Below are 26,194 nucleotides of genomic sequence, written 5' to 3' on the forward strand. Positions count from 1 at the left end.
AGCCCTAAGACTAAAGGTCTTTGTTTTTCTCATCCTGTACAACCACCAGAGGTATTCCAACCAAAAAGGACTAACAGCTATGGAGGGCTAAGAGGCGAATTCTGTGCTTCATAATTAGAGATTACATCTATTGCTGCATCCCCCAACTAATATGCATTCGTTTAAATGCACCTACACTTTCAGGTGACTTTTCAGAATAAGCAGTAGTCTACATAAGCAATAACACTATACCTGGCCATTATAATGTCCTGTATGTTTTCCCCTCTCCACATTCCTCTTGGTGTGAATAGACATGCAAATCATGTGTATGCAACCATTTGTATTTTCAGTTGTAAAATAAAGTAGGTCCCCTTCCCCCTCAATCAGAAGAAAAACTAAATTCAGCCCATATATAAGAAGCCTCTTCGTGTATCTTGGTAATTAAGTGTGTAATCCAAAGCACGCCAAAAGGAAGACACAAAGACAATATAAAAAGAAAACAGGCAGAGAGGCTTACAGGATGGCATTTTAATACAGCTATCAGGAAAAGGAGTATATAACAAGAACTTGCTACCCCGGAGATGAAACCGTGGAGATGTGTAAAATCATGCAAAATAATAATAATAGAGGGGCTAGAGGGGATGACAGTGTTCAGAATTAAAATCCGGTAGAGAATATGGATAATAAAGCTGCAAATCTGTGAAGCAAAAATATATTTACAAGAGACGACTATTTAAAACGAGACCGCACAGCAAACAAGTGGCCTGTGCAGGACCATCTAGAAGTTCCCAGCTCTGACAGGTCTGTGACCACAGTACAAGCAAACGGAGGGGACCTGTGAGGAGTCACATATATTTATTTCTAAAGATAGGCATCTCTAAAGTTCAACCAATATTTGCATAAAAGTTTTTTTTCCCATTTTTTTTTCTCTAATTTCTTTTTTTAATTAAATTGACATTATTTGCACAGGTATATTCCATAGTCCTCCTGGGCTCAAATTAATGGTAAAGGGGGTAGTGCTTTTTCCAGGGCCCCCTGATCCTTTCCACTACGGTAACTGCTGCTGCTTTCGTCGTCATCCATTTTCTTGCCGTGTTTCCGGAAGTACTTGTAACGCTGGACGTAGGCTTTCACCAAGTTGTTTACCTTAACAGGGTTAATTTCACCACTTTTGCTATGGCAGATCTGGATGGGGCAAGGGACAATAGGAATCAGTTAGTCACCACAACTTCTACCACACTGAATAATTTCAGTAGCACTCACAAATAGATTACCAGCAAGAAAAATCTCCAAGCAGTGTGGAATAAGCTTGGGTACTTTAGACAATAGGAGGAGGTTTAGGCTCATGCCACATATACAGTCATCATCTGCATAAAGCCTCATGCACACGTCCGTGGAACACGGACCGTGAGATACCGGCCTGGATTCCTGCAGAGTGCACGGCGTCATTGGTTGCTATAACGACGTGCGATCACTGCTGTACAGTAATACAATCGTATTATCTATATCTATATTACTGTACAGCAGCGGCAGCACGAAGCGCACAGCGTCATAGCAACCAATGACGCTGTGCGCTCCTGCACTCAGCAGGAATCCAGGCCAATATCTCACGGTCCGTGTTCCACGGACGTATACATGAGGCTTAATACCACACCCCGTGAAGGAATTTACTGTATTTTTCGCTTTATAAGAAGCACTTTTTTTTTGTTGCAAGAAACAATCGTGCTAAAAGGTGCCTGGCCAGACTCCCTGACTGCTTCTTTCATGGCCCAGCTGAGCGCACATACACTCCTCTCTCCCTGCCGACACCGATCTGAGTGATCCGCAGCAGAGCACATGGGGAGGAAAGTCCTACTGCTCTACTGAAGGGAAATGAGAACGCCAAGTAAAGCTTAAGGACCTTTGATAATGTCAATGGGAGGAGCCAGAGCAGAAAACCTATACAGCTGTCACTAGTGTCTGGAGATGCGAGTTTCTATTAACCCCTTCACACATTTGGACGTTACTGTATGTCCAAATTGCAAGTAATTTACTGCATTTGGACGTACAGTCGCATCCAAACTGCTTACCGGTGCTGTGACACTATAAAGTGTCACAGCCCAGGAGTCTCCGCTCTCCCAGAGAGCAGACACACCGGGGAAACCGACAAGGGACCAATTAGAGTAGTCTCTTGCCGGCAAGCACTCCAATTGGTTAGTCTCTACAGACTAACCAATCGGAGCGCTTTAGTGTAAAAAATGCAGTTTTCAGGCTGTGATCTCCACGCTGGAGATCACAGCCTGAAACCAGGCATGACTGCCACTGTGCCCCCATTGATATAGTGACCCCCAGTAATTTAATCGCCCCCCAGATGCCCCCATTGCCTCCTGCCAGCCGAGGCAGTGTGATGGCAGTGGCTCAGGAACAAAGCCGCTGCCATCAGCAGAGTGTGTTAGCTGTAACTTACAGCTGACACTCTGCTGCTATGGCCGAAATCGGTGCTGGCACCGATCTCAACCATTTAACCTCATAGATGCCATGAGGTTGAGAGGGAGGGAGCTCCCTCTGTCTTCCATTGGGCCGCTGCTGCTGCGATGGCAGTGGCCCGATGGTTGCCATGGTAATCGGACGCCTTACAAAGGTGTCCGGGCTGCCATGTACCTAAGGCTGATCATACCCTGAGGGTCTGATCAGCCTTAGTGTAACTGTAATACACACTATACAGTGCATTGCAATAGATGACTATTGCAATGCACTGTATAACCATTAGGCCCACTGGATCTTCAAGATCCAGATGGGTCTTGATAAATAAAAAAAAGTGTTAAAAAAAAGAAAAAAAAAAACGTTAATAAAAATAGTCTTTTCCCATATCTGTTCAAAAAATGAAAAAAACAAAACAAAAACACATAATTGGTATCGCCGCGTCCGTAACGATCTATAAAAGTATCATATTACTAATCCCGCGTGGTGAACGCCATAAAAAATAATGTAGAAAAAAAAAATGACGGAATTGTTGTTTTTGTCACCTCACGTCCACAAAAATACTGTTACCGGTAATACGTTTTCCATGAGCCCATGACAGCACCTGTGAGAGATCCTCCCCCTTCCGGACAGAAAATATAAACTTCCCAAATCTTTAAAAGGGTCCTCTATATTCCACTGCTCAGTTTGTGACAAGATTCCTAGGACTGCCAAAACACCTATATACAGTGAAACTTAGTACATCATACATAAAGATCTTAAATATATGCTCCTTCAGCATATCTCCTCTTTAAGATAACCTCTATGAAAAAAAAAAAAATATATATATATATATATATATATTATATATAAAAGAAACGTATGGCAGCACCAATTCACACCATAAGAGACGGGTGCTATGTCCAGGGGATTCACTGCTTACCCTTGCATACAGTCGGAAGAGGACAGCAACTCCTTTTCCGACTATATATATATATATATATATATATATATTTTTTTTTGGGGGGGGGGGGGAATAATGTAGGTGCTGTCATGGGCTCAATGTATTTCCATTACGCCCCATGACAGCACCTGTGACAGATTAGACGAGATAATTTTAGGGCGAGACTACCGCCTGTAGCACCTTTCTCCCAAAGGACAGGTCCTGAACGGACAATAAATCCAATCTGCAATGTTTGTAAAACGCGGATGGAGAGCTCCAAGTTGCAGCTCTACAAATTTGGTCAATAGTGGTGCACCCCTTCTCTGCCCAAGATGAAGCTACTGCTCTCGTAGAATGGGCCGAGAATCCCGTAGGAACCTGGAGACTTGCTAGAGAATAGGCTAAGCTTATTGTCTTCATGATCCAGCTAGCTAAAGTGCGGCTTGTGACTTTTAACCCTCTATTTGGACCCTGAAACTGAACAAAAAGTTGAGAGGCTTTCCTACATTCCCTCGTTGACTAAGTATCTACAGACACATCTACTGACATCAAGTGTATGAAACGTCTCCTCCCCTTCATTTTTTGGATTTTGACAAAAAGAGGGGAGAACCATTTCCTGGGATCTATGAAAATCCAAGACAACTTTTGGTAGAAAAGCAGGATCTGGTTTAAACACTATCCTATCTTCTAGTACCAAGGTGTAAGGTGGAGAGGCAGATAAGGCGGAAAGCTCCCCCACTCATCTAGCAGATGTAACCGCTACCAGAAATGCAGTTTTGTAAGACAACATATTCAAGGAAATAGAATCTAGGGGATCAAATTGACTTTTGGTTAACAGACAGTACTACATTAAGATCCCAGGAGGCCGCCTTGGCCTTAACAGAAGGGAATAACCTGGATGACCCCTTAAGAAATATTTTAACCCAGGGATGGGTAGCCAACCTGCAGTCAAATAGCGCAGGGAGGGCAGAGATCTGCACTTTTAGAGTGCTGGGTTTTAATTTATTGTTGAGACCATTCTGTAGAAAATCTAAAATTAATGGAATATTGGGCGAGCCCAGATCTAGGCCTAAACCTGCAAATTGAATAAAGGTCTTCCAAACCCTCAAATAAATGTTAGAGGTAACCTTCTTTCTACTAGCTAGTAGAATTTCTATCACTTGTTCAGATAGACCTCTGGCCTTAAAGAATTGCCTCTCAAAATCCAGGCCGTTAAGTGTAACTTCTTCACTTCTGGATGACGTAGAGGGTCCTGATATAGCAAGTCCTCACTTTCTGACAGTATCCAGGGATCCAAAAGAGATAGCCTCCTTAACAAAGCAAACCATACTCTTCTTGGCCATAATGGGGCTAATACGATCACCGTTGCCCTCTCCCTCCTGATCTTCTGAATTTACTATGGGTAACAGGCCGAGAGGGGGAAAAGCATAAACCAGATCCTTGCCCCAAGGTTGAGACAGAGCATCTATACCCAGGGACTGGGTCATTTCTTGTTTTCTCTGGATGCAAAAAGGTCCAGCGTTGGGGGCCCCACAGAGCTTCTATATGATGAAAGACTTCCTGGTTTAGACACCAGTTCCCTTGGCTGAATTTGTGCCTGCTCAGAAAGTCTGCTTGGCAGTACTCTGGGCCTTTTAGGTGTACTGCTGAGAGGGATAGAATCTTCCCCTCTATTAGTTGGAAAATTAAGGATGTTAGCCTCAATAGTTGAGGAGACCTTGCCTGTTGATATAGGCCACCACCGTCGCGCTGTCTGATAAGTAAGACTCTCCTTCAAGGCACACAGAACTGCCCTCAGTTTTCTGGAGTTTTGGGATTGTAGACTTAGATTCTGACCACTGACCTTGGAAAAACCCCAAAACTGAGCGGGCACCCCACCCCTTGGGGCTGGCGTCTGTCGTAATTATTAAAGGATCTTCTTTCACCCATTCTACTCCTTGATTCAAGTTCCTCTCCTTCATCCACCATATAAGGGAATTCCTCACTGATCTGGGGATTACACATTTGCTGTCTAGGGATGACATTCCCCTGTCCCAATGCAACAGAATGTATGACTGCAGTATTCTGGACCTGAACTAGGCCCACTTCACCACTGGTATACATGCCGTCATTAGACCTAAAATGGACATGGCCTCTCTCAGTGGAGATATTCTGGTTTTGCTGAACTTCCTCATCCTCTTTTGTAATGCCAGTCTCTTTTCTACTGGAAGAAATGATTTTTGGGCTAGTGAATCTAGTTGGATTCTTAGAAAAACACAGCGGTGAGTTGGTGTTAGACATGACTTCACAAATTTATGAGCCAACCTAGTTTTGTCAGAGTCCCCAACACTTCCTGTATTTGGATCGTCAAGACCTCTGGGGACTGCCCTACCATAAGGAGGTCGTCTAGATAAGGGATTATGATAATGTCCGAGCTCCTAACTTGTGCCATCACCTCTGCCATTAGCTTCGTGAATACTCTTGGCGCTTGTGATATTCCAAAAGAGAGTGCTCTGAATTGCAGATAAATTATCGATTCCCCTATTCTTACTGCCACCCTGAGAAATATTTGAGATGAAGGATAAATGAGTACATGGTAATAGGCGTCCTTTATGTCTATAGAGGCCATCACGCAGTTGGGGAACAGATGAAGTACTGTAGATGATATTGATTCCATTCTAAATTTTTCGTATGTTAAATAGGGTTAATTACTCTTACCGGTAATTGGATTTTCAAATAGCCTCCCCAACGGCACTGACAGGAGTGTGATTCCCGCCTCCAGGACAGGAAACAACACATTCTTCTGAGTATAACAAAGAGAGATTGCCTGCTTTATCCATCTTGCAATGGTGGCTTTACTGGCTGCATGACCCTTGTTAGGCTCCTGAAACTAAGGAGGAGGTGATCTGATTTTCTATCTTCCCCCCAGATCTTTAAGTAGCTGAGTACACATCTCACATCGAGTTTATGAAAGTGCCACTTCAGGTCTGTCGAAGGTGATGGACAGAATGATGCTAAATCGATCTCCTGATTACAGTGAAAACTGGATACTACCTTCGGGAGGAAGGAAGGACAATGTTTTAGGATTATCCTGGCGTCTAGGATCCTGAGATAGGGAGGACAGCACGAGAAGGCCAGGAGGAAGGTAATTTTTAAGGTCAGGAGTTTGAGGGAAATATCTTCAATCGGTTCAAATGGAGAACTCCTCAGTACCATAAGGACTCGATTCAAGTCCCAAGGTGGGATGGTGGAGTGTAACCTGGGGGAATCTCTGGTTGCTCCCTTAATGAATCGTCTGATCAAAGGATGGTCAGATAGGTTTGTCTCTAGAAAAACTGTTAATGCAGAGATTTGAACTTTAAGGGTGGATGGTTTTAGCCCCTTGTTCAAACCTGTCTGTAGAAAGTCCAGGATGACAGGGATGTTGACTGAGGAACTTTGCTGGATCTTGTCACCTGAAAACAAAAAGGAAAGCCTTCCACGTTCTGTAATAGATCTTGGAGGTTATAACGTTCCGACTTTTTAGCAGGGTGGAGATTACAGGGTCAGAGAGCCCTTTCTGCCTCAGATTCTGGTGTTCAATCTCCATGCTGTCAACTTTAACTGAGAGACCCCCAGATGGTGCACTGGTCCCTGTTGCAGAAGGCCTGGAAATATTGGAAGAGTCCAGGAAATCCCCTGCGATAGCCTGACCAAGAGGGGAAACCATGCCCTTTTGGGCCTTCCGCCACTTTCTTCAGAGTTCTCGGAATCAGACTGACCGGGGGAGTGCATATAAGAGACCAAGGGCGAAATAGGGCATCCACTATTTCTGGACCATCCAGGGGAGATAGGAGAGTAGAAAGATTTTGTTCTCTGATCATCCGATCTGCGAAGTTCAGATCTGGAACACCCCACATTTCGGTAACTTGAAGGAAGACATTGGGATGTAAAGTCCATTCTCCCTCTTTTAGAGTCTGACGGCTTAGGAAGTCGGCCACCATATTGCTGCTTCCTTTTAAGTGTACTGCCGTTAGAGAGGACAGGTGTTTCTCTGCAAAGAGAAAGATATCCCTCGATGTTGCTGCCAGTGATCTGCTCCGGCTGCCCCCCTGCCTGTTCAAATAAGCGTCTGTTGTCATATTGTCCAACAGGACCTTGACATGATCAAGAGTTTTTGAGTGAAGGGCCAGAAGAACCTTGTAGAATGCTCTGAGTTCTCTTAGGTTTGAGGATGCCTGTTGCATGGAATCCTCCCAGACTCCTTGAACCATAAGGTCTCCCGTATGACCTCCCCAACCTTGTCTGCTGGCAGCTGTAGACACTACTAGAAGATTTTCTTGATGCCAGAACACTCCTCTCTGAATATTTCTTCTTATCTTCCACCAAGTCAGGGAATGTTTCACAAACTGTGGAATTGATAATTTTCTTGTCCAGAGAGTTTCTGCTTCCATTCCAATATGCTAGAAGGAAAGCCTGCAGGATTCTGGTGTGGCTTTGCGCCCACCTGACAGCCGAGATTGAGGATGTTAGAAGTCCCAGGATTGTCATGATGTTTCTTATAGTAGTGGATCTTAGACTGTAAAACTGATTCACTTTTAATTGAAGGGACGATTGCTTTTCTTCTGGAAGAAAGGACATCAGCAAGCAAGAGTCTAGAAGGACCCCTAAAAAGACTTTGTTGAGCCGGGACGAGGTTGGATTTTTTGAAATTTATGATCCATCCCAGATCCGTGAAGTTCCTCGGAACAAGGTCTAGATGTACCAGAAGCCGACTTTCTGATTCTGCTGACAATAGAAAGTCGTCCAAGTACAGTATTATAAAAATGCCCCGTAGAGAAGGATGACTGGGTATTTCTGCCACTACTTTTGTGAAAATTCTGGGAGCTGAAAATAGGCCAAAGGGGAGTGCTTGAATTTGAAAGTGACAGAGGCGACCTCTCAAACACTGCGATCCTGAGAAATTTTTGATGATGTTTGAAGATGGGTATATGGCAATATGCGTCCTGTAAATCTATTGTCGCCATGTAACAATGTTGAGGAAGCATATTGTTGACTTTATGGTCTCCATCTTGAACTTTTTGTAAGATAGGCACTTGTTCAGACTTCTTAGGTTTACAGTAAGCCTGAAGGACCCCCCTGTTTTTTTTTTAATGAGAATAGAATAGAAAACTGGAGAATAGAATCCTTGCTGTTTCTTTGGAACTGGTAGTAGTACGTCGTTTTGAATTAAGTTTTTTATTTCTCTCTCTAGTGAGGACTGTTCCTCTTCTTTTGCCAACGGCTTGTCGACAAAAACGTGATCTTGAGGGTAGGTGCTGAATTCCAGCATGAAGCCTCTTTGAATGGAGGCTAGTATCCAAGGGGAGGTCCCTATCTCTCTCCATTGTGGAACAACATTTTTTAATCTTGCTCCTACCTGGCCCCTGGCGTAATTGAGCGGCTTTTGACTCGTCAGGATTGAAGAAGAATCTTTAGTTTCTTCCTCTTGATGATTGCCATCTTCCTGAGTATTCTCGCTTCTTTTGATAGGGTTTTGGTTTCCTTTAACTATGAAAGGAGCGTCTCTGATGAAAATATTTTGAGTCAGTGGGAAAACCTTTTTTCTTGTCGGAAGCTTGTTCTAATACATCATCCAACACCGACCCAAAAAGCCTGTCCCCCTCACAGGGGATGTAACATAACCGGCTCTTTGAACCCGCATCTCCCGACCAAGAGTGGAGCCATACGGCCCTGCGGGTGGCATTAGAAATAGTCGCTAATCTTGCTGACAGTCTGACTAAATCCACCGAGGCGTCGCTAGAAAATTTGAGGCCCGTTTAAGCATCGTTAATGAAGCAAAAATTTCTTCCCTTGGGGTTCCCGCTGCAAGATGATCCTCTAACTGATTGAGCCATACTGACAGGGATCTGGCGGGACAGGTTGATGCAATGCTTGGTCTAAACATAGCTGTATTTACTTCCCAAGCTTTTTTCAGTAGGTTCTCACACCTATTATCCATTGAATCACGGAGTAACCCCATGTCCTCAAATGGAAGGGAGGATTTTTTGGATATCCGTGCTACTGGAACATCAATCTTTGGAGACTTATCCCAAAGATTTGAGCCAGAGTCTGAAAATGGATAGTTTCTTTTGAAAGTGTTAGAAATTGGGGCTCTCTTTTCGGGATCCTTCCATTCCCTTGAGATTAGGGCCTTGACATCATTATGGATTGGGAAAACACGTCTTTTCCTTTCTCCTAGGCCTTGAAACATCGACTTTCTTTAGATTCCTCCAGGTGCATAGTAGCCCTTATAATTTTAAAGAGACTATGTCAGAAGCAATCTCCCCTTCATCTAAATCTAACCCGAATAACTGGGAGCTCTGGGATTTTTGCGACTTAGAGGCTTGCGGTGAGGAGTGGTGGGGGGGGAGGGGGGCCATAGACTCCACGGTTGCATTCACCTCTTCCCGAATCATACTCCGCATGGAGTCTAAGAAGGAAGGAGATTCTTGAGCCACCACTTTTTCAGCACATCTGGGGCAAAGTGATTTTATTGGAGTTTGACATAAATTACTTCTTGCAGATAGCGCATTTTTTGCGATTAGAATCAGACCCGGGTGCCTTGGAGGTGGAGGTGTCTCTACCCTACAAATTTAAGAAAAAAATAAGAATAGGGTTCAGAAGCTTTTTGGAAAGGGAATAGCACGAGTACTTCACACAGCTCCGCTCCCCATTTAAATTTTCCAGCTCTGAAGGACATTCGTGATGTCACGACGTCCGTACGCGACGCTGTAGCGCTATGACGTCACAACGCCTGTACCACCCGTGATTCAGAGCAACACTTCCATCCTCCGGGAGTCTCTGCCCCCAGCATGCCGCAAGATATCCTGCGCTCCCTACGGAGTCTGCAGGATAAGCTCGGGGCTGCATTGAACAGGACTTACGCCGAAGGTACAGCGAAGGGAGGCCAAGCTTCCCCGGAGCCCCTGTCCACTGCAACGGCTCTCCCGCAAACGGGGGGCAAAGACCAGGCCGTGTGGAATAATCTTCTGCGGACCTGCACACACAGGTAGGAGCTTCCACGCTGTCCGGGACAGGAAACACCACTGATTAGGTAAGGGGAGGAGGCTTCTGTGTTGTTTCCTATCCTGGAGGCGGGGATCACCCTCCTGTCAGTCCCTTTGGGGAGGCGCCGGGGAAAACTGATTGAGTTCTTTTAGATTTATTATCGTCCAATAAGTCCCGTTGGGTTTGGGAACCAGGAAGAGAGTGGAGTAAAATCCTTCTGCGGGAACCGGTACTAGAACAGACTTGTTTAGTAGATTTTTCACTTCTATCAATGCTGCTCATTTTGGTGAGCGTTGATTTAAAGTAGTGATTTTTAATCTTTTTGGTGGAAGCTTTTTGAAATCTAGGCGGTAACCCTCCTTTATAATATTTTTGACCCAGGCACTTGATGTAATATTTTGCCAGCCTTGAGAAAAAAAAGAAAGAGGACCGCCCACCTGAGGCCTGGCGTCATTGCTGAGACACATTTGGGGTCTGAGGCTTGGATTTGAACAATAGACTCTTTGATTTGTTACTTTTCCAATCGTTACCTTTCTTTTCATCCCCAAAGCCCTTTCTTTTCATCCCCAAAGCCCCTTCTTTTGTCTCCACCTTGAAATGGCTATCTTTGTTTGGGAAAGGCTGTTATCGGAAAACCCTTTTTCTTATCCGACGCCTTGTCAAGTAGGTCATCCAGAGCTGACCCGAACAAGAAATTTCCCTGACAAGGGAGGGCGCCCTTCCATCCTTTCAACCATAGGGATCTTCTTGCAGAGTTGGATAATGCGGCTGCTCTGGCAGACAACCTTAGTGCATCCACCGAGGAGTCAGAAACAAAATCTACAGCCTTTAGCATGGTATCGCCTTAAGTAACTGTTCTCTAGGGATTTTATTCGCTATATGTGATTCTAATTCTCCTAACCATACTTTAAGCGATCTGGCTACAGAGGTCGTTGCAATATTAGGCTTAAAGGATGGCAAGGATGGCGTGGATGCCTCCCAATTTTTCCTTAGATAGGTGTCCGCTCGCTTATCCATCGGATCTTTAAGGGACCCTAGATCTTCAAATGGAAGTGCAGATTTTTTATTTACTTTTGCCACTGGGGCGTCTATCCTAGGGACATCCTTCCAGGCAATTTTTTTTATCGGTAAATGGGTATTTTCTTTTAACCGCTCTAGGTATAAAGAACTTTTAATCTTTAATACAATCCTGAATGGGGAATACTCTTGCTTTTCTCGGCCTCAGACTATCAAACATAAGTTCTTGTCTGAATCTAGCCTCTTTCTCTTCCTCTACCTCCATTGTGGATCTTACTGCTTTTAGTAATAAATCTGTGTCCTCCACTTTGAACAGCGGCTTCCCCGTTAGATCTTCAGAGGAAGAATCTGAGCTTGTAACTGCCCCTTCTTCTTATGACTCAGACTCAGTAGTGTCACTTTCAATTACCTGAGCCTTTCTATGTCTGGATGAGCCTGGAAGTGACTTTTTAAAATGTTCCACAGAAGAACGAACATCCATTTTGACTAACTCCTGAATATTTTGGAATAAGAATGAGGATTCCACCGCTATCAATTTATCCAGACAGGGTTGGCAACAAGTTTTGGGGTAAGATGGGCTCAATTTTCTTTTGCAAATTCCACATTCTCTGACCTTAGTCTTGTGGGTAGCTTTTCTTGGGGCTTCCTTAACCTGCATTAACACATAGCCCAAAATTAGTTACCAAAAGGAGAAAAATAATCTCCTGAAAAGGAGATAGTGGGGATAACCCCTCTTACCCCCAGGAGTACCATGCTGGATTCGGAGTGTAGCTCCTGTCTTTCCATGCGCTGTTGCATCTCCCCTTCTTCTTGCATTTTGTATGACTTGAGGGGGTATGAAGGGAAGATCTGGCCATCTGGTCAAAATCTGTTGCTGCGCTGCTGCTCCCTCCATGTTGGCTGGCCGGCATTCCCTCTTGAATAGGCCAAGCACCGCCCCCGCCATGTTTCTTAGCCCCTCCCCTTCCTGTTCAGGTGGAACGTACGCGTCATTTCTGGCGAGTGCGCCCGGAACAGGCCTGCTGATAGCACGGGGAGAGGACGACTCCTCCCCCTGCCGAACTTTGCCGGCCATAGACCGAAGGGTACTTGGTGGCCACCAGGGATCCTCCCATGGCTTATGTGAAGAGTTAACGACCGGGCTTTACGGCGGCTCCTAGTGGAGACTTACGCCGACAGGTACCTCTAACAGGTTTTTAGGCAATTACTAGGAGGTCCTGCAGCCCCCTTATAGACCTGGGAAAGAACCATCCCCCTGTCCTACAGACAGGAAACAGGAAGAAACTGAGCAGTGGAATTCAGAGGACCCTTTTAAAGATCTGGGAAGTTCCTGTTTCCTGTCCGGAAGGGGGAGGATCTCTTACAGGTGCTGTCATGGGGCGTAATGGAAAATTAAATAACAAGTGATCAAAAAGACGTATGTACCCCAAAATAACAATAAAAACGACAGCCCGTCCCGCCAAAAAACAAGCCCCCACACAGCTACATTGGTAAAAAAAAAAAGGAGATTTTTTGTGAAACTCACCTGTAAAATCTTTTTCTCGTCTTTTCCATTGGGGGACACAGACCATGGGTATAGCTTAGGTTATTACTAGGAGGAGACACTATGCAAATAGTAAAAAACAGCTCCTCCTCCACTGGCTATACCCCTATGCTCCAACAGGAGGACCTCAGTGCGTGCAAAAGCAGTAGGAGAAGGAGATCAGAAACCAAATATTAACCAAGAAAAACAGACCCAAGGAACACCGCCTTAGGGCCGTTAACCCTAAGGTCCAACTAGAATAGAACCAACCCCTCCTGCAACAGACAAGAATGGGTGGGAGCTGTGTCCCCCAATGGAAAAGACGAGAAAAAGATTTTACAGGTGAGTTTCACAAAAAATCTCCTTTTCTCGCCCATTCCATTGGGGGACACAGACCAGGGGACGTCCTATGCAGTCCATGGGGTGGGAAGACCAGCCCCTCCAGAGGGAAAACGTCCAACGGTTAAACAGGAACCACAGCCTGCAATACCTTGCGCCCTAGGGCAGCATCAGCAGACTCCAAAGAGTGCATCTGGTAGAACCTTGTAAAAGGTATGTAAGGACACCAGGTGGCCGCCTTACAAAGTTGTGACGTAGAGGCTCGATTGCGCCTCGTCCAGGAGGCCCCCCGCCCTGGTGGAGTGCGCGGTAACCCCCGCTGGGGGAACCCTACCCCCTGGACCGATAGGCCATGGCAATAGTCGACCAAATCCACCGAGCCACAGTGACCTTGGAGGCCGCCAGACCCTTACGAGGCCCCTCCGGAACCACAAAAAGGGAGTCCGAGCGGCGAAATGGGGCAGTCACCGACAGGTACACCCTTAGAGCACGGACAACATCCAGAGAAGGGAGAGCGCGCTCCTTGGAGTTCGCCGGATCAGGGCAAAAGGATGGCAGGACAATGTCCTCATTAAGGTGGAAGGTAGAAACCACCTTGGGCAAAAAGGAAGGGACAGGGCGCAGTACCACCTTGTCCTTGTGGAAGACCAAAAAGGGCTCTTTTGAGGAAAGGGCGGCCAGCTCCGATACCCTCCTGATAGAGGTGATGGCCACCAAAAAGGCCACCTTCCAGGTGAGAAAACTCAGGGAAATGTCCCTCAGGGGCTCAAAAGGAACCGCCTGAAGAGAAGACAGAACCAGGTTCAGATCCCAGGGGGGCAGAGGAGGGACATACAGAGGGACCTAGCAGAACCAGAGAGCGCTGAAAGAAAATGGCCAGAGCGGAGACCTGACCCTTCAGAGAGCTCAGGGACATTCCCATCTCCAGACCCGACTAGAGAAAGGAGAGGACCACCGGAACTAAGAAATGAAGAGGAAAAACGTCTATCTTCTCACAAAAGGCAAGAAAGGCCTTCCAGGTACGATAGTATATCCGGGAGGAAGCTGGCTTCCTGGCTTTGATCATGGTCTTCGCCGTTAAACAAAGTGGTTGTTAATTCTGGTGGAAGAGAGGTCCTTGAGACAGCGGGTCCTCCCTGAGAGGAAGAGGCCACGGAACGTCCGCCAGCATCCGAGCGACCTCCGAGAACCAGGAGCGGCGAGGCCAATCTGGGGTGATGAGGATGGTCGGGATCCCTTCTGCCGCGACCCTGCGAAGAACCTTTGGGAGCAGAGGCAGTGGTGGGAAGACATAGAGGAGTGCGAAGTCTTGCCACGGAGACACCAGAGCGTCCACTCCGTACGCTTCTGGATCCCGATCTCGGGACAGGAACGTGGGAACCTTGTTGTTGAGCCGGGCGGCCCCAACGGCGACAGACGTCCTCGAATACGTCCGGATGCAGAGACCACTCTGTTGCGGCTGAGAAAGTCCGCCGTCCAGTTTTCGGCCCCTGGGATGTACACTGCAGACAATATCGGAACGTGAGTCTCCGCCCACTGGAGGATCCTCTTCACCTCCTGCATCACCGGCCGGATGCGGGTTCCGCCCTGATGATTGATGTAGGCCACGGCTGTGGCATTGTCAGACTGGATCCTTATCGGGAGCCCCGTTAGGAAGGGGGTCCAATGGGACAGAGAGAGGAAAATTGCTCTGAGCTCCAATATGTTGATCGGAAGGCGGGCTTCCACTTCTGACCACACCCCCTGAACAGTCCGAGCCCGGAGAACGCAGCCCCAACCCAGGAGACTGGCATCGGTGGGACCGATAGGCCATGGCAATAGTCGACCGAATCCACCAGGCCACAGTGACCTTGGAGGCCTCCAGAACCTTACGAGGCTCCTCGGGAACCACAAAAAGGGAGTCTGAGCGGCGAAATGGGGAAGTAACCGACAGGTACACCCTAAAGCACGGACAACATCCAGAGAATGGAGAGCGCGCTCCTTGGGGTTCGCCGGAGCGGGGCAAAAGGACCTCATTAAGGTGAAAGGCGGAAGGAGGGGGGTCCAATGAGACAGAGAGAGGAAAATTGCTCTGAGCTCCAATATGTTGATCGGAAGGCGGGCTTCCACTTCTGACCACACCCCCTGAACCGTCTGAGCCCGGAGAAAGCCGCCCCAACCCAGGAGACTGGTATCGGTGGTGACGACTGTCCAGGAGATTGGGAGGAAGAATTTCCCCGAAGTCAGATTCTGAGGGGACAGCCACCACGGGAGGTCCATGCGAACCCGAGGAGGAAGGCAGATCCGAGAGTCCAAACCCCTCGATGTCCTGTCCCAGAAGGACAAGATCACCTGCTGCAGAGGTCGAGTGTGAAACTGGGCAAAGGGGACTGCCTGGAAGGAGGCTACCATAAGCCCCAGAACCTGCATGTACTCCCGGATGGAGAGACACTGGGAATGCAGAAGGCCATAACCATCCCCAGGAAGGTCACCCTCTGGGAAGGTAGGAGAGAGGACTTCAGGAAGTTGATCAGCCAGCCGAACTGTTGCAGAGTCTGAACAGTGATCCTGACGCTGGCGTCGGCCTGGGAACGAGAGGGAGCCTTTATCAGAATGTCGTCCAGGTAAGGCAGCAGAGATATGACCCTGGTACGGAGAAGCGCCATGATTGGTGCCAAGATCTTCGTGAATACCCGCGGGGCCGTCGCTAGCCCAAAAGGGAAGGGCGACGAACTGATAATGGCGGTCGCCAATGGCGAAGCGCAGGAACCTGTGGTGAGATTCTGCGATAGGGACATGCAGATAGGCGTCCTGGACGTCCACTGATGCGAGAAACTCCCCTGGAAGAAGAGAAGCAATAACGGAGCGGAGGGATTCCATCCGGAACCTCCGCACCCGCAGGGACTTGTTTAACAGCTTCAGGTCTAAGACCGGACGTACTGATCACTCATTCTTTGGCACCACAAAGAGATTTGAGTAGAAACCTGCCCCCTGGTCCTCCAGAGGAACTGGGACAACTACTCCCCTGACCAGAAGGGAAGACACCGCTTGTAAAAGGGCTGAGGCTCGGGCTAGATCCCCCGGAACACGAGACGGAAAGAAACGTTCCGGAGGTCTGGAAACAAATTCTATCTTGTAACCAGAACTCACAATTTCCAGGGCCCATGCGTCGTGAACATGAGCTCTCCAGACATGCTGAAAGGAGAGCTGACGGCCCCCCCACCGCAAGCGGTGGGGGCGCCCCTTCAGGCGGAGGACTGCTTGGGAACGGGGCGGGCAGAACTCCCCTGGAACTGTGCTCGTGGGCGCCAGGAAGGTTGAGGCTTAAAGGAAGGCTTCTTGCGGGAGTCCGCAGACCTGGAGGAAGAGAAGCGCTGAAAAGACTGGTTTCTAGAGCCAGCGGGCGAGCTCTGAAGGCGCGCTTGGATCTAGATTGGGGCAGGTGTGTACTCTTGCCCCCCGTAGCGTCAGAGATAATCTCATCCAGCTTAGCACCAAAGTGCCTGGAGCCCGTAAAGGGGAGGTTGGTGAGGGAGCGCTTGGATGAAGCGTCGGCGTCCCAGATCTTCAACCAGACCTCCCCCTGCGCTGTGCGACCGAGAGGGCCGAAATCTGTGCAAAGAGGGTGCTGACGTCCAATGAGGCATCACAGAGGAATGTTGTCGCCTGGGACATCTGGAGGATGAAGCTTAGGGTGTCCGAAGAGGCATCCTGCTTCGCGAGGTCCTGATAATGGCGCTGCAACCACACCGAAAGCGCTCTGGCTACCCAGGCAGAGGCGAACGCGGGCCGCAGACCTGTGCCCGTCAGAGTAAAGATGGCTTTGGAAAGAGAGTCCAAACGCCTGTCAACTGAGTCCTGTAGGGAGGACCCATCCAGGACTGGTATTGCCGTATTCTTAGCCAATCTGGCCACCGGTGGGTCGACCTTAGGAGGAGAAGACCACTGCTGCACTTTATCTGCCGGGAAAGGATAAAAAGTATCCATACGCCTCGCAGCAGAAAAACGGTGATTAGGGCGTTCCCAAGCCTTAAAAAGGACCTTGGCGAACTCACCATGAATGGGAAATGTGACTGCCTCGTGTTTTCTGGAGTGGAAGAGGGGGAATTCCTGGTTACTAGTAGGAGGTTCCCCTGTATGTCAAAGGTGTCACGTACCGCCGTGACCAAGTCTGCCACCATGGTGAGGGTTCCGGCTCTGTGTCCTCATCAGAGCCGGATCTTTCCCCTTCAGACCTGCAATCCCTGCGAGAGGGAGAGGCTGAACACGCCTCCAGGCTAGGGGGGGAGGCAGAGTCATCCGAGGAAGGATGCTGCTGCGTACGCTGCCTCTTAACGGTCGAGCGTCCTCTGTGGGGGACACCGGGAGGTGGAGCGGTGCTAACCACAGGCACTGCGGGCGGCAGATCAGTGGCCGCCATGCGTTCCATAAAGGCCATGGCCGCGCGCGAGACTTGAGCCAAGTCCACGGCCGGTCTAGCTATGGCAGAGGCCCAGGAGGGCTCCGCGAGCTCCGAAGGGGCGGAGGAGGGACTGGGCTGGTTTGGTGGAGGAGGAGGAGGAAGATCCTGTCCAGAGGCAAGGCAAGGGTCACAGGAGCCTGTAACCGACAGTGGCAAGCAGCAGACCTTACAGGATCCCAGTGGGACCAGAGGTGCCGCTTTTGATTTTTGTGGGGCCCCAGGTCGTGGCATGATGGCAGCAATCCTGGAGTCAGGGTCTCCTACAGTTTGCAAACACTATCTGTCCTACCGTGACCAGAGAGGAGCTGGAGCAGAGCCAAGCGTGGAGAAGCGCTGAAGGCAAAGCGGAAGCGCCGGAGATGATGCGATAGGCTCCGCCCCTCGGTCACGTCACAGAAGGTGCAAAAAAATTGCGGGAAAAATCCTGCGAAAATATTGCACAAAAAAAATCGCGGGGAAATCGTGCGAAAAAAACGCGCGAAAGAAATCGCACAAATTAATCACATGAAAATTTGCACACGGGAGACCCCAGCTCCGAAAATTGCGCCCACAGCCAGGATGCAGGGGACAAGAAGGACACCCTCCACTCTCTCAACCAGCCCCTCCAGATTCACAGGTAAGCCCTTAAAGAACCGTGTCACAGTGTGAGCACGGGGGGAGGGGGAGTTTGCAGGAGAACCGATGTTACTTATCTGAATCCTGCAGTCTTCACCCTCCGTTCCGGACCAGCAGGGGTTCACTTCTTCAGTCGTCTGGCACAAGGAGTGGCAGTGCACTGGATAGAGGGCAGGAGTAGGTGACCCCGGATCTGGTAGGCCACTGGCGCTGCAGGTCGAGCCCGGTTCCACTTGTCTTCTGGGGGGAAAGGGAGGTAGCCGGGGACGGCCATTCGACCCCGGCGCTCGCTCCACTGAGAGACCAGGGACGCACCATGCGACCCTGCGTCCTCTATTGAGAAAAAAACAAACAGGAGAAGAGAAAAATTACAGGGACAACCCTGCAGGAGCAGGAGTGTCACCTCCTTATCCGACACTAAGCTAAAACTGAGGTCCTCCTGTTGGAGCATGGGGGTATAGCCAGTGGAGGAGGAGCTGTTTTTTACTATTTGCATAGTGTCTCCTCCTAGTAATAACCTAAGCTATACCCATGGTCTGTGTCCCCCAATGGAATGGGCGAGAAAATAAAAAAAGTTATGGACTTTCGTATATGGTGATACAAAATACACTGCTCAAAAAAATAAAGGGAACACAAAAATAACACATCCTAGATCTGAATTAATTAAATATTCTTCTGAAATACTTTGTTCTTTACATAGTTGAATGTGCTGACAACAAAATCACACAAAAATTTAAAAATGGAAATCTAATTTTTCAACCCATGGAGGTCTGGATTTGGAGTCACACTGAAAATTAAAGTGGAAAGTGACACTACAGCCTGATCCAACTTTGATGTAATGTCCTTAAAACAAGTCAAAATGAGGCTCAGTAGTGTGTGGCCTCCACATGCCTGTATGACCTCCCTACAACGCCTGTGCATTCTCCTAATGAGGTGGCGGACGGTCTCCTGAGGGATCTCCTCCCAGACCTGGACTAAAGCTGCCAACTCCTGGACAGTCTGTGGTTGGTGGATAGAGCGAGACATGATGTCCCAGATGTGCTCAATTGGATTGTCCATAGCGGGCCAGTCCATAGCATCAATGCCTTAGGCTGGGTTCAGACCTAAGCGTATTTGATATGCGCGTTTAACGCTGGTTTTTGTGCGCGTTTTTTGCAGTAGTAAACGCGCGTTTGTGTAATTGACTGCAGTGTCCTATGGCCACAAACGCGCGTCAAAACGCCCCAAAGAAGCTCAAGAACTTGTTTGAGCGTAGGGCGTTTTTCAGCGCGTTCAAACGCGCTGTAAAACGCTCAAGTGAGAGCCAGGGCCATAGGGAAGCATTGGTTTTCATGTGTTGAGCGTTTTACAGCGCGTTTGAACGCGCTGTAAAACGCTCAAGTGTGAACCCAGCCTAAGTCTTGCAGGAACTGCTGACACACTTCAGCCACATGAGGTCTAGCATTGTCTTGCATTAGGAGGAACCCAGGGCCAACCGCTGTGCGGCCCTCCAAAGAAATGCCACCCCACACCATTACTGACCTAATGCCAAACCGGTCATGCTGGAGGATATTGCAGGCAGCAGAACGTTCTCCACGGCGTCTCCAGACTCTGTCACGTCTGTCACATGTGCTTAGTGTGAACCTGCTTTCATCTGTGAAGAGCACAGGGGGCCAGTGGCGAATTTGCCAATCTTGGTGTTCTCTGGCAAATGCCAAACGTACTGCACGGTGTTGGGCTGTAAGCACAACCCCCACCTGTGGACGTCGGGCTCTCATATCACCCTCATGGAGTCTGTTTCTGACCGTTTGAGCAGACACATGCACATTTGTGGCCTGCTGGAGGTCATTTTGCAGGGCTCTGGCAGTGCTCCTGCTGTTCCTCCTTGCACAAAGGCGGAGGTAGCGGTCCTGCTGCTGGGTTGTTGCCCTCCTACGGCCTCCTCCACGTCTCCTGATGTACTGGCCTGTCTCCTGGTAGCGCCTCCATGCTCTGGACACTACGCTGACAGACACAGCAAACCTTCTTGCCACAGCTCGCATTGATGTGCCATCCTGGATAAGCTGCACTACCTGAGCCACTTGTGTGGGTTGTAGACTCCGTCTCATGCTACCACTAGAGTGAAAGCACCGCCAGCATTCAATAGTGACCAAAACATCAGCCAGAAAGCATAGGAACTGAGAAGTGGTCTGTGGTTACCACCTGCAGAACCACTCCTTTATTGGGGGTGTCTTGCTAATTGCCTATAATTTCCACCTGTTGTCTATTCCATTTGCACAACAGCATGTGAAATTGATTGTCACTCAGTGTTGCTTCCTAAGTGGACAGTTTGATTTCACAGAAGTGGGATTGACTTGGAGTTACATTGTGTTGTTTAAGTGTTCCCTTTATTTTTTTGAGCAGTGTATAATTTATTAACACAAAAGTGATTTTATTGCCGAAAAAGTAGTATAGAGAAATAAAAACAAAAAATACATAAAGTTGGTATCGCCATAACCGTATCAACCCACAGAATAAAATAATCATATAATATTTACCACAAGAGGAGCCCCATAAAAATAAAAAAAAACACACTGGCAAAATTGGCATTTTTGCCCACTTCATCTCCACAAAAAATGGTATAAAAAGTGATCAAAAAGACATATGTACCCCAAAATTAAACCAATAAAAACAACAGCCCGATCCCTCAAAAAACATGTCCCCACACAGCTACATTGGTGAATAAATACAAATTTTATGGGCCCTAAACTAATTCCGGCAAATTACATGTTAGAAAATCCCAATGCCGCTGTAACGTTATACTTCCCTACTTCGTGAGATTTCCCTAAACTCGTCACTTCCGGTCGCACCGGACATGACGTGAGGAGGTATGCAGCGCCGCGCAGGAGCACAACGACGGGTTAGGGAAATTTCTGAAATTTCACAGCAGAGTGCGCATGCGCCGGGAGCCTCACCAGCGGTTAGGGAAGGGAAAAATTACATACGTGCCAGTGCTTTTTTCCTACCCTAACCGCTGGTGAGGCTCCCAGCGTATGCGCAGTGTCAGCCGGTGTCCAGCTGAGAACATACATCCGATCACCACGCCCGCGCACTGGCCCATAATTTTTCCATACCCTAACCGCCGGCGAGGCTCCCGGCGCATGTGCACTCTGCTGTGGAATTTCCCTAACCCGTCGGTGTGCGCCTGCGTGGCGCTGCATACCTCCTCACGTCATGTCCGGTGCGACCGGAAGTGACTAGGGTAGGGAAATCTCACGAAGTAGGGAAGTATAACGTTACACCGCTCCTTCCCTTCTGAATGCTGCCGTTCCGCCAAACAGTGGTTTATGACCACGTATGAGGTGTTGCTGTATTCAGGAAAAAATGCATAAATTGTGGGGTGCATTGTCTCCTGTTACCCCTTGAGAAAATGAAAAATTTGGGGCTAGAGCAACTTTATATTGGAAATAAAAGTTAATTTTTCATTTTCACAGCCATCTGTTTCTAAATTCTATGAAACGCTTGTTGGGTCAAAGCATTCACTTCACCACTAAATTTATTCCTTGAGGGGGGTAGTTTCCAAAATGGGGTCACTTTTTGGGGTTTTCTTTTTAGGGGTACCTCAGGGTCTCTTGAAATTTGACATGGCACCCGAAAACCATTCCAGCAAAATCTGCCCTCCATTAATAATATGGTGCTCCTTTCCTTCTCAGCCCTGCCGTGTGCCCATACAGCAGTTTCTGACCACATATGGGGGGTTTCTGTAGACTGCAGAATCAGGGTAATAAATATTGAGGTTTATTTGGCTGTTAACCCTTGATATGTTCCAGGAAAATTGGATTTAAATGGATAATCTGCCCCAATATATGAAGTTTTAAAATTTCCCCTTCATTTTGCTTTAATTCTTGTGGAATACCTAAAGGGTTAATAAAGTTTGTAAAAATCAGTTTTAAAAAACTTGAGGGGTGTAGTTTCTGAAATGTGGTCATTTATGGGTGGTTTCTACTTTGTAAGCCCCACAAAGTGACTTCATAACTGTGAAGTGACACGTCAGATTTGAAAAATGGGGCTCTGGCATTTGGTCCAAACAGGCTGTCGCTTGAAGGGGTTAAAGATAGGTGTGTGTGTACGTGTGTAGCAGAGCTAGAGAACTAGGTACATTCTATGAGGTGACCGCCATTGCTGGCTGTTACAGTGGTCTGCAGATGACACAGTAAGGGTAGCAGGAGCTGACCCAACTATCCCCCACACCCTAAGGTTACTGACGTTGACCCTTCCACTTCAGTAAAACACCATTAAACCACATCCCCTTCTAATTTTCTGTTGTATAAACCTGGGGTGTCTTATAGTCCGTTGAGTCTTCTAAAGCAAAAAATACAGTATACAGGAGTCATGGCCACACAATAGAATTTAAAGATTAGTTCAGTTGAAGATGACCAGCCCTCGTCTTGATATAATTAGATTAAGGGTTTGTACTAAATGAAGGATAAAATCGAGCAGATGAATGGATAAACCCACCTTATGTACAGCCTTCCTCAGAATGTCTTTATAATCATCCTTTGTGATCTCTTTCCTCTGATAATATGGCTTAATGGCCAGTTTCACCTCCTCCACGGCTCTTTCCTGTGTATGCAGCTTCTTCAAGTACTGATTTCAAGGGGGGGGAAACAAAACAAAAAAAAAAACAGAAAAAGTCACCTAAAAGGAACTATGTTCCAACTGATGACGCTCGCTGGTTAGCACTGGGCTTAAATCTGACTGGATGCAACCTCTATGTGGAATCTGTATGTTCTTTCCACACTCCACAACTATAAGGATGGACTAATTGGCCAATCACAACCACCAAGATAGAATATGCTGGTGAAGAAATTCTGATAATGTATAAAATACTGATAAATGGTTGTCTATAAGTTACCTTGTCAGTGTCTCCTCTGCCTTCAGAGCTTGTGCTGCCTTCCCGCTTTCCCCGCTCAGAGATAGCTGTAGTGTTGAAGAATGAGCTGGATGTAGAGCCAGACAATGACTGGGTGTTGAGGCCTGAAATTCCAGTGGGGGTAGGAGGGCTGGAGCTACAACTTAGGGGTAGACTACCAAGAAGATATGGAGGAGCTGAATGACCCAAGGCTGGTAGAGGTGGAGGCTGGTTACCCAATGAGGTAGAAGGCTTGCTGTGACTGAGGATCTGTGGGGGAGGAAAATAAAGAATGCTGTGAGTCATGTAAAGGTGGCCATATACCATTGAAGTTTGTTGATGGTTGAACAGCAGTAGAAGAAACAAACATATGGTGAACGTTCGTTTCACAGACACGGGCATACACCCTTTGTCAATGTTAGGCTGGGTTCACACGGGAGCCACGTTTTGGCTCCGGATGCGTCCCGTGTGCACTGCGGCAAACCCACGCAAGTAGGTACGCAATTTCAGCCAGTTTTGACTGCGATTGCATTCCGTTGTTCAGTTTTTATCACGCGGGTGCAATGCGTTTTGCACACGCGTGATAAAAAACTGAATGTGGTACCCAGACCCGAACTTCCTCACTGAAGTTCAGGTTTGGGTTCAAGGTTGTGTAGATGTAATTATTTTCCCTTATAACATGGTTAGAAGGGAAAATAATAGCAATTCTTTAATACGGAATGCTTAGTAGAAGGTCAATTGAGGGTTAAAAAAATAGAAATTAACTCACCTCCTGCAATTGATCGCGTAGCTGCCGATCTCCTGTTCTTTCTTCAGGGCCTGTCAAAGGACCTGTGGTGACGTCACTGAGCTCATCACATGGTCCATTGACAGGTCCTGAAGAAAGAACAGGAGACCGGCAGCTACGCGATCAATTGGAGGAGGCGAGTTAATTTTTTATTTATTTTTTTTAACCCTCAATTGACCTTCTACTAAGCATTCGGTATTAAAGAAAGCTATTATTTTACCTTATAACCATGTTATAAGGGAAAATAATACAGTGAATAGACTTTCATCTTAGCAACCATGCGTGAAAATCGCACCGCATCCGCACTTGCTTGCGATTTTTTTACGCAGCCCTATTTACTTCTATAGGGCCTGCGTTGCGTGAAAAACGCACAATATAGAGCATGCTGCGATTTTCACACAACGCACAAGTGATGCGTGAAAATCCCCACTCATGTGCACAGCCCCATAGAAATGAATGGGTCCGGATTCAGTGAGGGTGCAATGTGTTCACCTCGCGCATTGCACCCGCGCGGAAATCTCGCCCGTGTGAACCCAGCCTTAGCCGTTGCTCAAACTGCAAATAAAAGTTCAATGAAATTGGGTGATTAAAAAACTTTCCCAGAAAGATCTTTTGTCAAAGAAAGATCTTTTGTCAAAGAAAGATCTTTTGTCTGATCATCAGACAAAAATATAAAAAAACACGGCAAACTTATTTTCAAAACTATAATGCTCCGTCTTTTGTAGGCTAAAATAATCATTCGTTATTAAATTTCAAAAAGATTTTTTGTGAAACTCACCTGTAAAATCTTTTTCTCGTCTTTTCCATTGGGGGACACAGACCATAGGTATAGCCTAGGCCATTACTAGGAGGAGACACTATGCAAATAATAAAAAACAGCTCCTCCTCAACTGGCTATACCCCTATGCTCCAACAGGAGGACCTCAGTGCGTGCAAAAGCAGTAGGAGAAGGAGATCAGAATCCAAATATTAACAAAGAAAAGCAGAACCAAGGAACACCGCCATCGGGCCGTTAACCATAAGGTCCCACTAGAATAGAACCAACCCCTCCTGCAACAGACAAGAATGGGTGGGAGCTGTGTCCCCCAATGGACAAGACGAGAAAAAGATTTTACAGGTGAGTTTCACAAAAAATCTCCTTTTCTCGCCCATTCCATTGGGGGACACAGACCATGGGACGTTCTTGAGCAGTCCATGGGGTGGAAAGACCAGCACCTCCAGAGGGAAAACGTCCAACGGTTAAACAGGAACCACAGCCTGCAATACCTTGCGCCCTAGGGCAGCATCAGCCGACGCCAAAGAGTGCAGCTGGTAGAACTTTGTAAAGGTATGTAAGGACGACCAGCTGGGGGAACCCTACCCCGGGACCGATAGGCCATGGCAATAGTCGACCGAATCCACCGGGCCACAGTGACCTTGGAGGCCTCCAGAACCTTACGAGGCTCCTCGGGAACCACAAAAAGGGAGTCTGAGCGGCGAAATGGGGAAGTAACCGACAGGTACACCCTAAAGCACGGACAACATCCAGAGAATGGAGAGCGCGCTCCTTGGGGTTCGCCGGAGCGGGGCAAAAGGACCTCATTAAGGTGAAAGGCAGAAGGAGGGGGGTCCAATGAGACAGAGAGAGGAAAATTGCTCTGAGCTCCAATATGTTGATCGGAAGGCGGGCTTCCACTTCTGACCACACCCCCTGAACCGTCCGAGCCCGGAGAAAGCCGCCCCAACCCAGGAGACTGGTATCGGTGGTGACGACTGTCCAGGAGATTGGGAGGAAGAATTTCCCCGAAGTCAGATTCTGAGGGGACAGCCACCACGGGAGGTTCATGCGAACCCGAGGAGGAAGGCGGATCCGAGAGTCCAGACCCTTTGATGTCCTGTCCCAGAAAGACAGGATCGTCTGCTGCAGAGGCAGAGTGTGAAACTGGGCAAAGGGGACTGCCTCGAAGGAGGCCACCATAAGCCCCAGAACCTGCATGCACTCCCGGATGGAGAGACACGGGGAATGCAGAAGGCGAGACACCGACTCCCGTATCCGTGAGAACTTGCAATCCGGGAGGCATAATCATCCCCAGGAAGGTCACCCTCTGGGAAGGTTGGAGAGAGGACTTCGGGAAGTTGATCAGCCAGCCGAACTGTTGCAGAGTCTGAACTGTGATCCTGACGCTATCTTCGGCCTGGGGACGAGAGGGAGCCTTTATCAGAATGTCGTCCAGGTAGGGCAGCAGAGATATGCC

The 26,194-nt window shown here is 47.8% G+C and overlaps 1 protein-coding gene across 3 annotated transcripts in view; it reads right to left on the minus strand.

The window, feature by feature from the left end:
• Positions 1 to 491: 491 nt before the first annotated feature.
• Positions 492 to 26,194, minus strand: part of SCAF1 (SR-related CTD associated factor 1) — a 67,379-nt gene continuing 41,676 nt past the window's right edge. For all 3 annotated transcript variants that reach the window (XM_040433955.1, XM_040433950.1, XM_040433951.1), the window contains exons 9-11: positions 23,177 to 23,443; positions 22,780 to 22,908; positions 492 to 1,164 (exon numbers count right to left, since the gene is read on the minus strand). In XM_040433955.1, the coding sequence (XP_040289889.1) occupies positions 973 to 1,164; positions 22,780 to 22,908; positions 23,177 to 23,443 (588 nt within the window). In that variant the 3' untranslated portion in view covers positions 492 to 972. The remainder of the gene's footprint in view (positions 1,165 to 22,779; positions 22,909 to 23,176; positions 23,444 to 26,194) is intronic.

The sequence above is a fragment of the Bufo bufo genome, chromosome 1 (genome assembly GCF_905171765.1).
Source record: "Bufo bufo chromosome 1, aBufBuf1.1, whole genome shotgun sequence".
Taxonomy (NCBI): Eukaryota; Metazoa; Chordata; class Amphibia; order Anura; family Bufonidae; genus Bufo; species Bufo bufo.